Below are 10,957 nucleotides of genomic sequence, written 5' to 3' on the forward strand. Positions count from 1 at the left end.
GGATTGTTTTACAACCAACAGATATTCATATTCATTCCACGACTCATTGGATTGTACATATCCTGTATGATCCTGGAATTCATGGAAGGAATGGGCTTTCAAAAACGCTTTTCATAAGAAAATATAGGATTTTCTTGAGGAACACTTTTCAAAAGGACCAAAGAACATTTTTCTACCAAAAACTAAACGCTTATGAACTCACCAGCTTTATGTTGATATTCTTCAAAACTGCTTGTATTCTCAGGGAATTAGTAGACAGGTACTTCCAGGAGTTTGGAGAAGTCAGAGCGTTAGAGTCACATCTTTCTATTTTACTTTTGATATGAACAAAACTATGTATTAAACAATGTAAACCTTTTTCACATATGTATTCAATGTCTGGTTGTGTTTACTATGCTTGCTATGATACAATTATTGTGATACTACGCATGACGTCCTCCACCCCAGAACGTTTCCGCCGTTCCGGTTTTGGGGTGTGACACTGCGAAACAAGGAGGTACCTTTGGTAAAGGTACATTGGAAGCACCAAAGAGGGTCCGAGGGGACGTAGGAGCCGGAGGCAGAGATGCGGGAGCACTATCCGAGGATGTTCACCGCAGCAGACTTCGAGGACGAAGTCTAGTTCAAGTGGGGGAGAATTGTAACGCCCCGATTCTCGAATATCAACTTATGGTGATGAATTCTCATGAATTCAAGGTCTACTCGACGAGTTGGTTGCCTGACTCGTCGAGTAGCAGCGGGTTAGGCCGCGCACTTAAGTGATCTACTCGCCGAGTCCAAGAAGGGACTCGACGAGTAGGAGCTGGAGGATGAAACCCTAAATCCCGGGGATTTGCACCCTATTTAAAGGATTATTTGCCCCTTAGCCTCCCTTTACTGCCTCTTGAGAGTCCAGAAACCCTAATTCGTGTGTGTGCTCCATATTAGTGTGAATTTCAAGCTTGGTGTAACATCCGGATTTCCAGGTATCATAATTTAATATTTGTTTTTGAAATGAGAAGAGGGACTCGACGAGTTGACGCCTAAACTCGTCGAGTAGGATCGCAACTGATGACTCGGATTAATGAATGGACTCGACGAGTCGGAGAGTCGACTCGACGAGTCCGCGCTGTTGGCAGAAACCCTAAATCTTTGGGCCTGATCCCTATTTTAAGGCACTTATGGCCTTCAATTGCGGCTACCTTTCCAGAAGAGAGAACCCTAGCGAGTTTGAGTGTGTAGAGTGAGAGGAAGAGCTATCTTGAGCTTTTTGGTGTGATTTTGCAAAGGAGGAGAAGAGTTCCAACAAGAAGGACCAGAGGAGGTTGTTGTTCTGAGTTAGTCAAGCAAGGAGCTTCATTCTGAGGTACCAAATCGAACCCCTCTTCTTCCCTATTGTGTAGATTTCATTTTTGGGGTTAGGGCTTGAATCACTTCATTTTTTGGGGTCTTGAATGCATCAAATCCCTCTTCCTAGTTGTGTTATAGATCTGGACCTTTCTAGGTCCAGAGAGCCAGAAAGTATGAAGCTTTAGTCGAGTAATCATAGGGTTTTGAAGCTAGAAAGCATTAATGGGGTTATGGTATATAATGCAAGATACACCATGCATGGACACCAAGTTCAGACCTTTACGTGACTTTTGGGTGTTAGAAGGTCAGATCTATAAGTTAGAGAAACAGATCTGACCTCAGAAGGTCGTTTGAGCATTGTCATGGAGGAAACTCGCCGAGTCCATGAGAGGACTCGACGAGTTGGATCGGGTTGCCCCACGATGCGTGATCAGTGGTAACCCGTCGAGTGAAAGGCTAACTCGACGAGTTGAGTGAGGCCTTAGAAGGATTCAGAGGACACGCATGGACTCGCCGAGTCACCCGAGTGCACTCGACGAGTCTGGTCAAAGTTTGACCGTTGACTGGAGTTGACTTTCGTTGACTTTTAGGTAGGGCTGTTCCTTATTTGGATAAAACTGAATTGTCCAATTGGACAATTTGGATTGGACTATTTGGTTCGGATATTCAGATTTTTGGATTGGTTTTCAACAAAACCGAATTATTATTTTGGATTTCGGATTGGTTTTGGTTTATAAAGTAAGAACCGAATAGTCCAATAAAACCGAATAAACATTTATTATTTATTTATTTATAATATATATCTATAGTTATTTATTAATTTTGTAATTTATTTTTTCATATAGGTTCAAAAACGTTTCACCCGATAAAAAAAAACATTAATATGCATTTTCTCTCAAAAGTTTTCTATCTATAAAATACTTAACTATAATATATCTTCTTAGTAGTTGTTTATAAATTTCAAATCACAACTAAATAATTTGTTTTCGTTTCTTGTGTAAAATTGGGTAATATTATAATTATATGTCATTTTAAAATGTTTCGATTTTTGAAAACCGAATTACAAAAACCGATCCAACCGAATTATAATTGGATTGGATCGAATCGGATTTTAATTTAGTTTGGACTATTCGGATCCATGTTTTGAAAACCGAAATCAATTTGGATTCACTTGATTGGATCGGATTAAACCGATCCATCCAAACGAACACCCCTACTTTTAGGGTTTGGTCAACAAGTGGACATTTGGACCATTGGAGGGGTAAAATGGTATTTTCCCCCCTTCTGTGAGATTATAGGAAGGGATTAGTCTAGCCTTTGAGAATCGTTGTTAATTAGAGGTATATTACTTTATGTGATTAGGCGGAGGCTAGATCAGTATTTCGAGTTCGAGACTTTTCGAGATTACCCGAGGTGAGTCTTCTCACTATACATTACCTAGAGTGGTAACCATGTGCAGACCGGAGGGTCTTATGTGTTATGTGTTTATCTGAGATTATGTGTATTGTGATTTATGTATGCTATGTGATATTTAGACCGGACCGGAGGGTCCAACGATTTAGACCGGACTAGAGGGTCCAACGAGTTACGGGACTGGAGGGTCCTGCTGAGACACATTGACCAGAGGGTCTTATCGAGTTATAGCCTCGAGTGGCTTATGTGTTGTATGTGGTATTTTTAGGGAACTCACTAAGCATTTATGCTTACTGTGTTATGTGATATGTGTTTCAGGTACTAGCGAGGATCGCGGGAAAGCGCCGGCATGATTTGTACACACTGACAGAGGACTATGTTTTTGAGATTCTGGGATATGTTTTATTGGGATGACATTTGATACACATGAGATTTTGAGAATATTATATGAGTGGTATTGTGTTTGAAAAATGAAAAATTGTTTTAAAAATTACGTTGTTACACTTGGGAAGAAGATGTTATTGCTAGAAGCTTGAAGATCAAGAAGTTGGAGGCAAGAACATTTGGGGATCTGAAGTCTACCTCAGTTAGCATCATTTGAAGGTAACAAGTTGTTACCTTGACCTTGTTCTTCCTAGATCTCTTCATGTTGAAGATTAGGGCTTTTATAGCATGGGTGATAACCATTTTCGGGTATGGGATAGGATCTGAAGTTGCCACTTCAGATCTGAGCTCATCTTGGACTCTAGAGCCTTAAAGTCTCCAGCTTTAGCAAACATGAACCCTTCCTTTTGAGTTAAACTCCATTTCAAGTTTAGTTTTGGCATTATGAGTCATTAGAGCCTTGCATGCACGTAACGTTTGCAACTTTACGTGATAAACGTGCATTGGGAAGCTGGATCTACAATTTGGAGCCTTAACATGGCTTAAAATCGTCTGTATGAATAAAGGTCTGAAGAGACTCGACGAGTTGCATGAACGACTCGGCGAGTCCAATGAAGATTGTCGTAGACTCGATGAGTTGTATGAACGACTCGGCGAGTCCGATGAAGGTTGCCGTGGGCTCGGCGAGTCAGTCGAGTGACTCGGCGAGTCGGTGAGGGGTTTCCCAACCTTTGGACACGTATGAACGCGACGAGTTATAAAGGGAAAACTCGGCGAGTTGGCCAAGGAGTTACGACCACTGACCCTAGGAACTCGACGAGTCACACGAGTGACTTGGCGAGTTGGCAAGTTATGCAAGGAACTCGACGAGTAGCTAAGGGTACTCGACGATTTAAGGTCAACATGGACTGTTGACCTTGACAGTTGACTTTGACTTTGACCAAGGGTTGACCAGTCGACTTCTGAGGGTATTCTGATACATTGGATATTTATAACAAAGGACATTGGTGAATATAGGTGTTGGAGTTGGAGCTACATTTGGAGGAGTTTGACACTACCTTCCGAGCTACTTGCGAGGTGAGTTATCCTCACTATATCAACAGGGTCTACAGCACCAAGGCCGGCCCTTTATCGGATTTGTATCCGGGTATATTGCATGATATGTTTATTGATCTGTGAGATCTGTGTCCTGGTAGTTAGGACGGTATTGTGTTTTGTGACCTGGTTTAGGTCGGTATCCTGGTATATAGGATGATGCTATGTTAGTGACCGGTTAGGTCGGTATCTTGGTTATAGGATGTTGCTATGCTATATGATTTGTTAGATCGGTTTGTTTGCCTTTAGACTGTTATGTGATTATCTGTTATATGTGCACATGGTTGTTTGATTAGGGGTTGGGTTGAGGCGGGTCCTGTTTCGTGCTGTAGGCCAACATACCCAGGGCGGACCGAATAAACTGCAGACCCGGGAGGGCACTTAGTCAGGCCGAAGGCCCGACGAGCGGTCCGGATAGGCTGAAGGCCCCGAGAGGGCAGACCAGACGTGTCGAGGCTCGGAGAGTGGACCAGATAGACTGAAGGCCCGATGCGGGCGGTCCAATCAGACTGTAGACTCAGAGAGTGGACCAGGTGGACTAAAGGCCCGGTGCGGGCGGATCAGTCACACTGTAGACTCGAGATGCATGGTTGTTCTGTATTTGTTGATATGATATGATTATGGTTATATGAGGTTGGTATTTTGGGGGTAACTCACTAAGCCTTTGAGCTTATATTTATCGATTATTGTTTCAGGTACAGCGGCTGACCGCGGAAAGGCGAAGGCGTGACCGTACACTTCCTCGGTTTATGATTATGATTTCTTGGAGCTATGATATTAAAGTATTTTGGAAAACCTTTTTGTAATAACCTTTGGTATTTTGAATGTTTTAAAAGTTTAAATTTGGCTTGAATTTTATGGGTGTTACACAAGGTACTCTCTCCCATGACATAACCTGTTTATCAGACACAGAAGATGAATAAATGGTAGAATCATTAGATGATTTGGGAGTGTGAACCTTTGGTACCCATCTGTAGTCGGGTTTAACCCATTTCTTGTTTGATCGGATGGATGCCTCAGCACTTGCTTTAGATTCAACATAACCATCTCTTGAATTTGGCATCTTGTCCTTGGGAGATTGATTCTTGCCCTTCTTAGCATTCCAGTCACCATTGTGTGAACGTGACCTCAAAGGGTTTCTTTTGTAAGATCTCCCTATTGGCACGTTTTGCCAACCTTGTTTGTAGTAAGGAACATATAAATGATGTGGGCAATTTCTAGCAATGTGATCGGGAGTCCCACAGTTAAAGCAAGATTGTCTTTTCATATAAATCAGATTGTGACTTGGTCCTTGTCCAACAGAAGTTCGTTTCGAAGAACTTCCACAAGCACAAGCACAAGAACATTTGTTAGACTGCTTGACAGATTTTTGTGGCTGAGATTTTTCAACAGTGGGAGTGTCATCATCACAAGCTTTTGAAACACTTCCAGCAGACTCATAATTGATTTTGATCTGCTCACTTCCATTATGCACTGCTTCTTTATCTGCACATGAAGTAGAAGCATTATAATCGTTCAACTCAACATGTCCTTTTGAATCATTATCAGCAGAACAAAAATTATTTGTGTTCTACTCATACCCATCATGCACTGTGACCTGCTCTGCACTTGAGGTAGAAGTATCAGAATCGTTCACCTCAACACTTCTAGTGGGGGCAGATTGTTCAATCTTAACTGAATTTGTTACCGAGGGCTGGCCATATTGTGCAGGTGTCTCTATCTCATTGGTTTCAAGGGGCGGGGGTATAGTTATCATTGAAGGGAGGTGGAACACTGTGATACCCTAGACCCTTATTCTGATTATCTTTGAATTTTAATTGTTTCTCAATCATGGACTCAACTTTCTTACTTGACACATCAGACTTTTTAAAATTAAAGTCTGCATTTTCAAACTTATTGTTCAATGTGTTAAGCTCGGCAGTTAGACTGACGATCTTTTCTTTAGCATAATCATAGTATGCACACTTTGTGCTGTATTCTTCTTGAAGTTTTATAAAGTCCTTGGTTTTGGCCTCTGATTTTTTCTTTCAAGGGTTTTTGGTCATTTCTGATAGTATATCGTTCATATTTAAGGTCCTCAATTTCCCTAATTAATAATTTATGTTGATCACGATAAAGTTTAATTTTAGCTTCACAAGACTGAGAGCATGAAGCTTTATTAACCTTGGTGATTGAATAACTCATTATTCACCAAAAAGAATAATTTACCAAAAATAGAAGTGTTTGTGAAACCAAGAAAAAAAATGCCCTTTGACTAGAAACCTCGAAAGTCAAACTGAAAAGTCAAACTTGAAAAGATAAACTTAAAAAGTCAAACTTTTTGTCCAAAAAAATAACATTGACCGAAAACAAAAAATTTCTAGACCGCAAAAGAAAGTTTTGGACCAAAAACATAACCTTTTGAGTGAAAATTAAATTTTTGGACCGAAATCGCGAGGCCTCTTACCAAACCGAGAAGGCTCGCACCGAGAATAGTAGACCGAGAAGTCAGACCGAGAAGCCAAGCCGAAATTAGGGAAGCCGAGATTGCGAGGCCGAAATCAGCGCACCGAGAACCTCCGCAGCTTCGGACCGAGAACTTGCGATGCCGACCGAAATCGCTGCTGACATGACCGAAATTGCTTCTGGCCGCCGAGATCCTCCTAGGGTTTGACCGAGACTGAAGTTCCCGCCGAGATCTCGCAAAATTTGGCCAAAAATCACCCAAAACTTGCCAAAAACACGAAAATTTTAATTTTTAAAGTCAAACTTGATCAAAACTCCAAAAATATGAAGAACACGAAGAACAAACAGCCAAAATTTCGTCCAAAACAATTCAAAAACACCCGGAAATTCAAGAAAAAAAATCCAACAAACTCTTAATATCTTGCCAATTCGATTAATAGCGATCCAAGCTCTGATACCACTTGTAAAACCCGAAAACGCTACTATGTATCGATCAGATTCACTTAATGGTGCAGAATCTCAATCAAGTGAATTAGACAAGACGAAATATAGAATAAGAACACAATAGTTAATCTTCAATGCACACTATTATTGGATAGTCGGGTACATAAGATTATTGATTACACTTGGTTCTTTCTTGTTTTCTCTCCAAATCACGTTCTTAGCTTATGGCAGCCCCCAAAAACGTCTCACCCACTTTACAAGGCTCAAATGACACTATTTATACCTAGACCTAATAACCAAGGCCCAGCTCAAAATCCAAACAAAACAATATAAAGTCTAACTAAAATCACATGTGATTTTGGTCCAAACAACACCAAAAATGGTATTTTCGGTCCTAGACCGAGAACTCTAATAGCTTATGAAAAGCAAAGTATAAACCACAATTTATGACCTAACAAAATGTTATACCAAATCAAAATTAAAAGGTAAAATAAAAAAGAAGAGAAATTAAATTATCAATGATAATTCCCTTTTCGTTTTGTTCACATTTAGATAACTTTGTTTTTTTTTACAGATCTAAGTAACGAACTTGTTGAAAGTATCATTTATGGTCGACTATAACTTGCTACAGCCAGTCATAATGGTCATATGTGAATACTTCTAACAAGTTTGTTACCTAGATGCGTATAAAAAAACGAAGTTACCCAGATGCGAACAAAACGAAAAAATAATTACCCTGATAAATCAATTTCTCAGTTTATTATAAATCAATTAAAAGAAAAAATAAAAGGTCAGTAAGAGTATGTATATTGGTAATTTTATAAAAACTTAACCTTTATTTTTAACTAGAAAAGATTCCCCGGCGTTGTCGGGGTCGGAAGGTATTGCTTTGTAAAGTAAAGTAGCATGTTGGTTGTTTTTTGTCCGTTAATGTGAGGGTAATTTGGTCTTTTCAGGTAGTAGGGACTGAATTTGTCACCATGGGTAAACCATATGGACCATTTATGTAATTTTGGCGGTGGTGGTGGTGATGGCAGATGGTGGGTGGGTTTATGGTATTGGATGAGTATTTTCTAATAAATAAAACATTAATTTAAAAGCAAAAAGAGAATGTTAAATCTGGTAAACCACAGGGACCAATCGCGTAATTTTGTCTAACAATAATAATAATAATGATGAGGGATAATTTCTGCCAAAAAACTAAATACTAATAATATGTAATAAAATGCGAGGGTTATGAAAAATTCAAACCAAAGTGAAAGGGTTGTTTGTGAACAAAAGCATAAAAATGAAGGGTCAATGTTGTAAGTTGGAGGACCAACTTTTCATAACTTTAATATATATATATATATATATATATATATATATATATATATATATATATAATAAAAACCATTCTTAGTTTTCAAACTTAAGGACTATTTTGCAAGATATTCCTAATAATTTACCATTCGTGTAATTTTGTTTTTTAGTCTTAATAATTTACACGTTAACCCCTTAAGAAAATTAATATTACTCGAGCTTGCCCTAGCTGTAAAATGTTCAACCTGTATACAGCACGCCGTATATCATCATCGAAGGCAAAGCGTAGACAAGTTTCAGAAAGAGGAAAGCAAAACTAAATATCATTACCATTCATCAGTCGGCAAAGAAATGTCTCGATCAATTGTGCAGCCGGTAGGCCAGAAAAGACTCACTAACGTAGCCGCCGTTCGTCTCAAGAAACATGGAAACCGATTTGAGATCGCTTGTTATAAGAACAAAGTCCTCTCATGGCGCTCCGGCGTGTAAGCATCTCCCGTTCCCAAACTTCTCATACTCTCATATTGATTAATTCATACTATATGATAGAAATTTACCTATTCCTGGTTTAATATTGGGGACGATCAGTTTATATGACCTAGGAATCGTTGTTGTATCCTTCCTATTGTGCTGTATGTTAGGCGTTAACTTTTAGGGTTTGTTTTCGAGTTAATTTTAAGCGATGGTGTTGTTTGTTTTGATATATCATTTTGTGCTATGTGATCGAGAGACTTCTGAACATTAGGGTTTAGGGTTTTAGATAATCAACAAATCGAATAAAGAAATTTGTAGATTATTGCGGGCTTTAGCTTTGATTATTGCGGTTCTGATATATATATATATATAATGCAATCCTGTATCAGTGAGAAAGATTTGGATGAAGTATTGCAATCACACACTGTCTACTCAAATGTTGTTAAAGGAGTTCTTGCAAAATCAAAAGATCTAAAGGCTGCTTTTGGGATGGATGATCAGACTAAAATCTGTCTGGAGGTTTTTAAAATACAATATCTTATGAGCTTAATTTGTTGGTTAGAATCAATTCAAACTCTTAATAAAAACTTCATTATGGTAAACAGATATTGGAGAAAGGAGAACTGCAAGTTGCAGGAAAAGAGAGAGAATCACAATTGTCGAATCAATTTAGGGACATTGCAACTATTGTAATGCAGAAAACTATAAACCCTGAAACTCAACGACCGTATACTATAAGCATGATTGAGCGTTTGATGCATGAGATTCATTTTGCTGTAGATTCACATAGCAGTTCAAAGAAACAGGTAATCCTATTTCTAATTTTCCATCTCTTGTAGAATTTTTTTAAATTAGATGATCATCTAATTTTGAGTAATTTTATATGGCGTACAGGCATTAGATGTGATCAAGGAACTTCAAAAACATTTCCCAATAAAGAGATCCCCCATGAGACTAAGGCTAACATTACCTCAAGAAAACTTCAATTCCCTTTCAGAAAAACTCAACGAATGGAAAACTGTCATTGTTTCTAAAGAAGCTTCCGGAATTCAACTGTCTATTGTAAGGCGATGTTTGTTTCATTTTGATTTAATCTGGACATAATATAATGAGAGTTAATTGTTTGAAACCAGGTATGTGAAATGGACCCGGGATTATTCCGGGATTGTGATGCGTTCTTGAGGAATCTTCAAGGGAGGTCTGAAATCCTGGCAGTTTCAGTGCATGGTGAAGGTGATATCAATACGGATGATTATGAAGGTCACGAGGAGGTATCCATATCATCAACATCAACATCAACTGAACCCAAGAAGCTGCCCGAACCTGTTGCCCAGCTGACCGAGAAAATGGAGAAGCAAAAGTTGGCGCCAAAAACTGAAATCACGGAAGGTGAGGTAAAGGTAAAGCAGAGCAAATGCAGTACATGTGATGCGATTGTGGGGGATACAAAACAGTATAGAGAACATTTCAAGAGTGATTGGCATAAACATAATTTGAAGAGGAAAACAAGACAGTTGCCTCCACTTTCAGCTGAAGAATGTGCTGTTGATGAGGAAATTAATGACTCGATGGGTGATCTGAAAGAATATTCGTTTTGAGGTTTGGGGTTTGTTTGTGTACTGTATGTCATGACAGTTGGAAGGAAGAGTATGTTTTTTTTTCTTTTTGTGATTAGTCAAGACTTTGTAGTAATATGAATTTTGGGAACTATTGGTCCAAAGATTAGTGACTGGAGTGTTTCAGTCACTGAAGGGCGTTGTTTGAAAATGAAAAGTTTTTGGAATCCAAGGTATTTTTGTGACTTGATTTTCTGTCGCATTGGGTGTTGGAAATTTTTAGTAGGGACTTGGTGTAGATTGTGATAACGTTTTTAGGGATTGAGATATAGGGAAATGATCCAACTTTTACTCATTTCCATACATCGTTCATTGAAGTACTTAACCCCATCCATCTTTCTCTTTAGACTTTAGTCCCTCCATTTCAGTCCTTCCTCAAAAACCCTTCAATTTTTCCAGTTATACATAGTACCTCAACTTTATTTCCTTTGCAACTCTAGTTATTACCTCTTTTA

General features: G+C 38.8%; 1 protein-coding gene across 1 annotated transcript; it reads left to right on the forward strand.

Moving 5' to 3' along the window:
• Nucleotides 1–8,653: 8,653 nt before the first annotated feature.
• LOC145164968 (sequence-specific DNA binding transcription factor) lies at nt 8,654–10,692 on the forward strand. The gene is made up of 5 exons (XM_079083811.1): nt 8,654–8,897; nt 9,276–9,405; nt 9,492–9,692; nt 9,781–9,948; nt 10,020–10,692. Exons 1-5 carry the CDS (start codon nt 8,764–8,766, stop codon nt 10,482–10,484), a joined length of 1,098 nt encoding a protein of 365 aa, XP_078939937.1. The 5' UTR covers nt 8,654–8,763; the 3' UTR covers nt 10,485–10,692.
• The last annotated feature ends 265 nt before the right edge of the window (nt 10,693–10,957 follow it).

Source organism: Lactuca virosa, chromosome 1, assembly GCF_052849685.1.
Source record: "Lactuca virosa cultivar CGN04683 chromosome 1, Lactuca_virosa_CGN04683_v6, whole genome shotgun sequence".
Taxonomy (NCBI): Eukaryota; Viridiplantae; Streptophyta; class Magnoliopsida; order Asterales; family Asteraceae; genus Lactuca; species Lactuca virosa.

What these genes read in the sequence shown, in the direction of transcription:
- LOC145164968 (XM_079083811.1), top strand. Translation starts at nt 8,764, where the DNA reads ATGTCTCGATCAATTGTGCAGCCGGTAGGCCAGAAAAGACTCACTAAC. An exon ending in AGACTAAAATCTGTCTGGAG is followed by an intron (nt 9,406 to 9,491) that starts GTTTTTAAAATA and finishes TATGGTAAACAG; the next exon opens with ATATTGGAGAAAGGAGAACT. An exon ending in CCGGAATTCAACTGTCTATT is followed by an intron (nt 9,949 to 10,019) that starts GTAAGGCGATGT and finishes GTTTGAAACCAG; the next exon opens with GTATGTGAAATGGACCCGGG.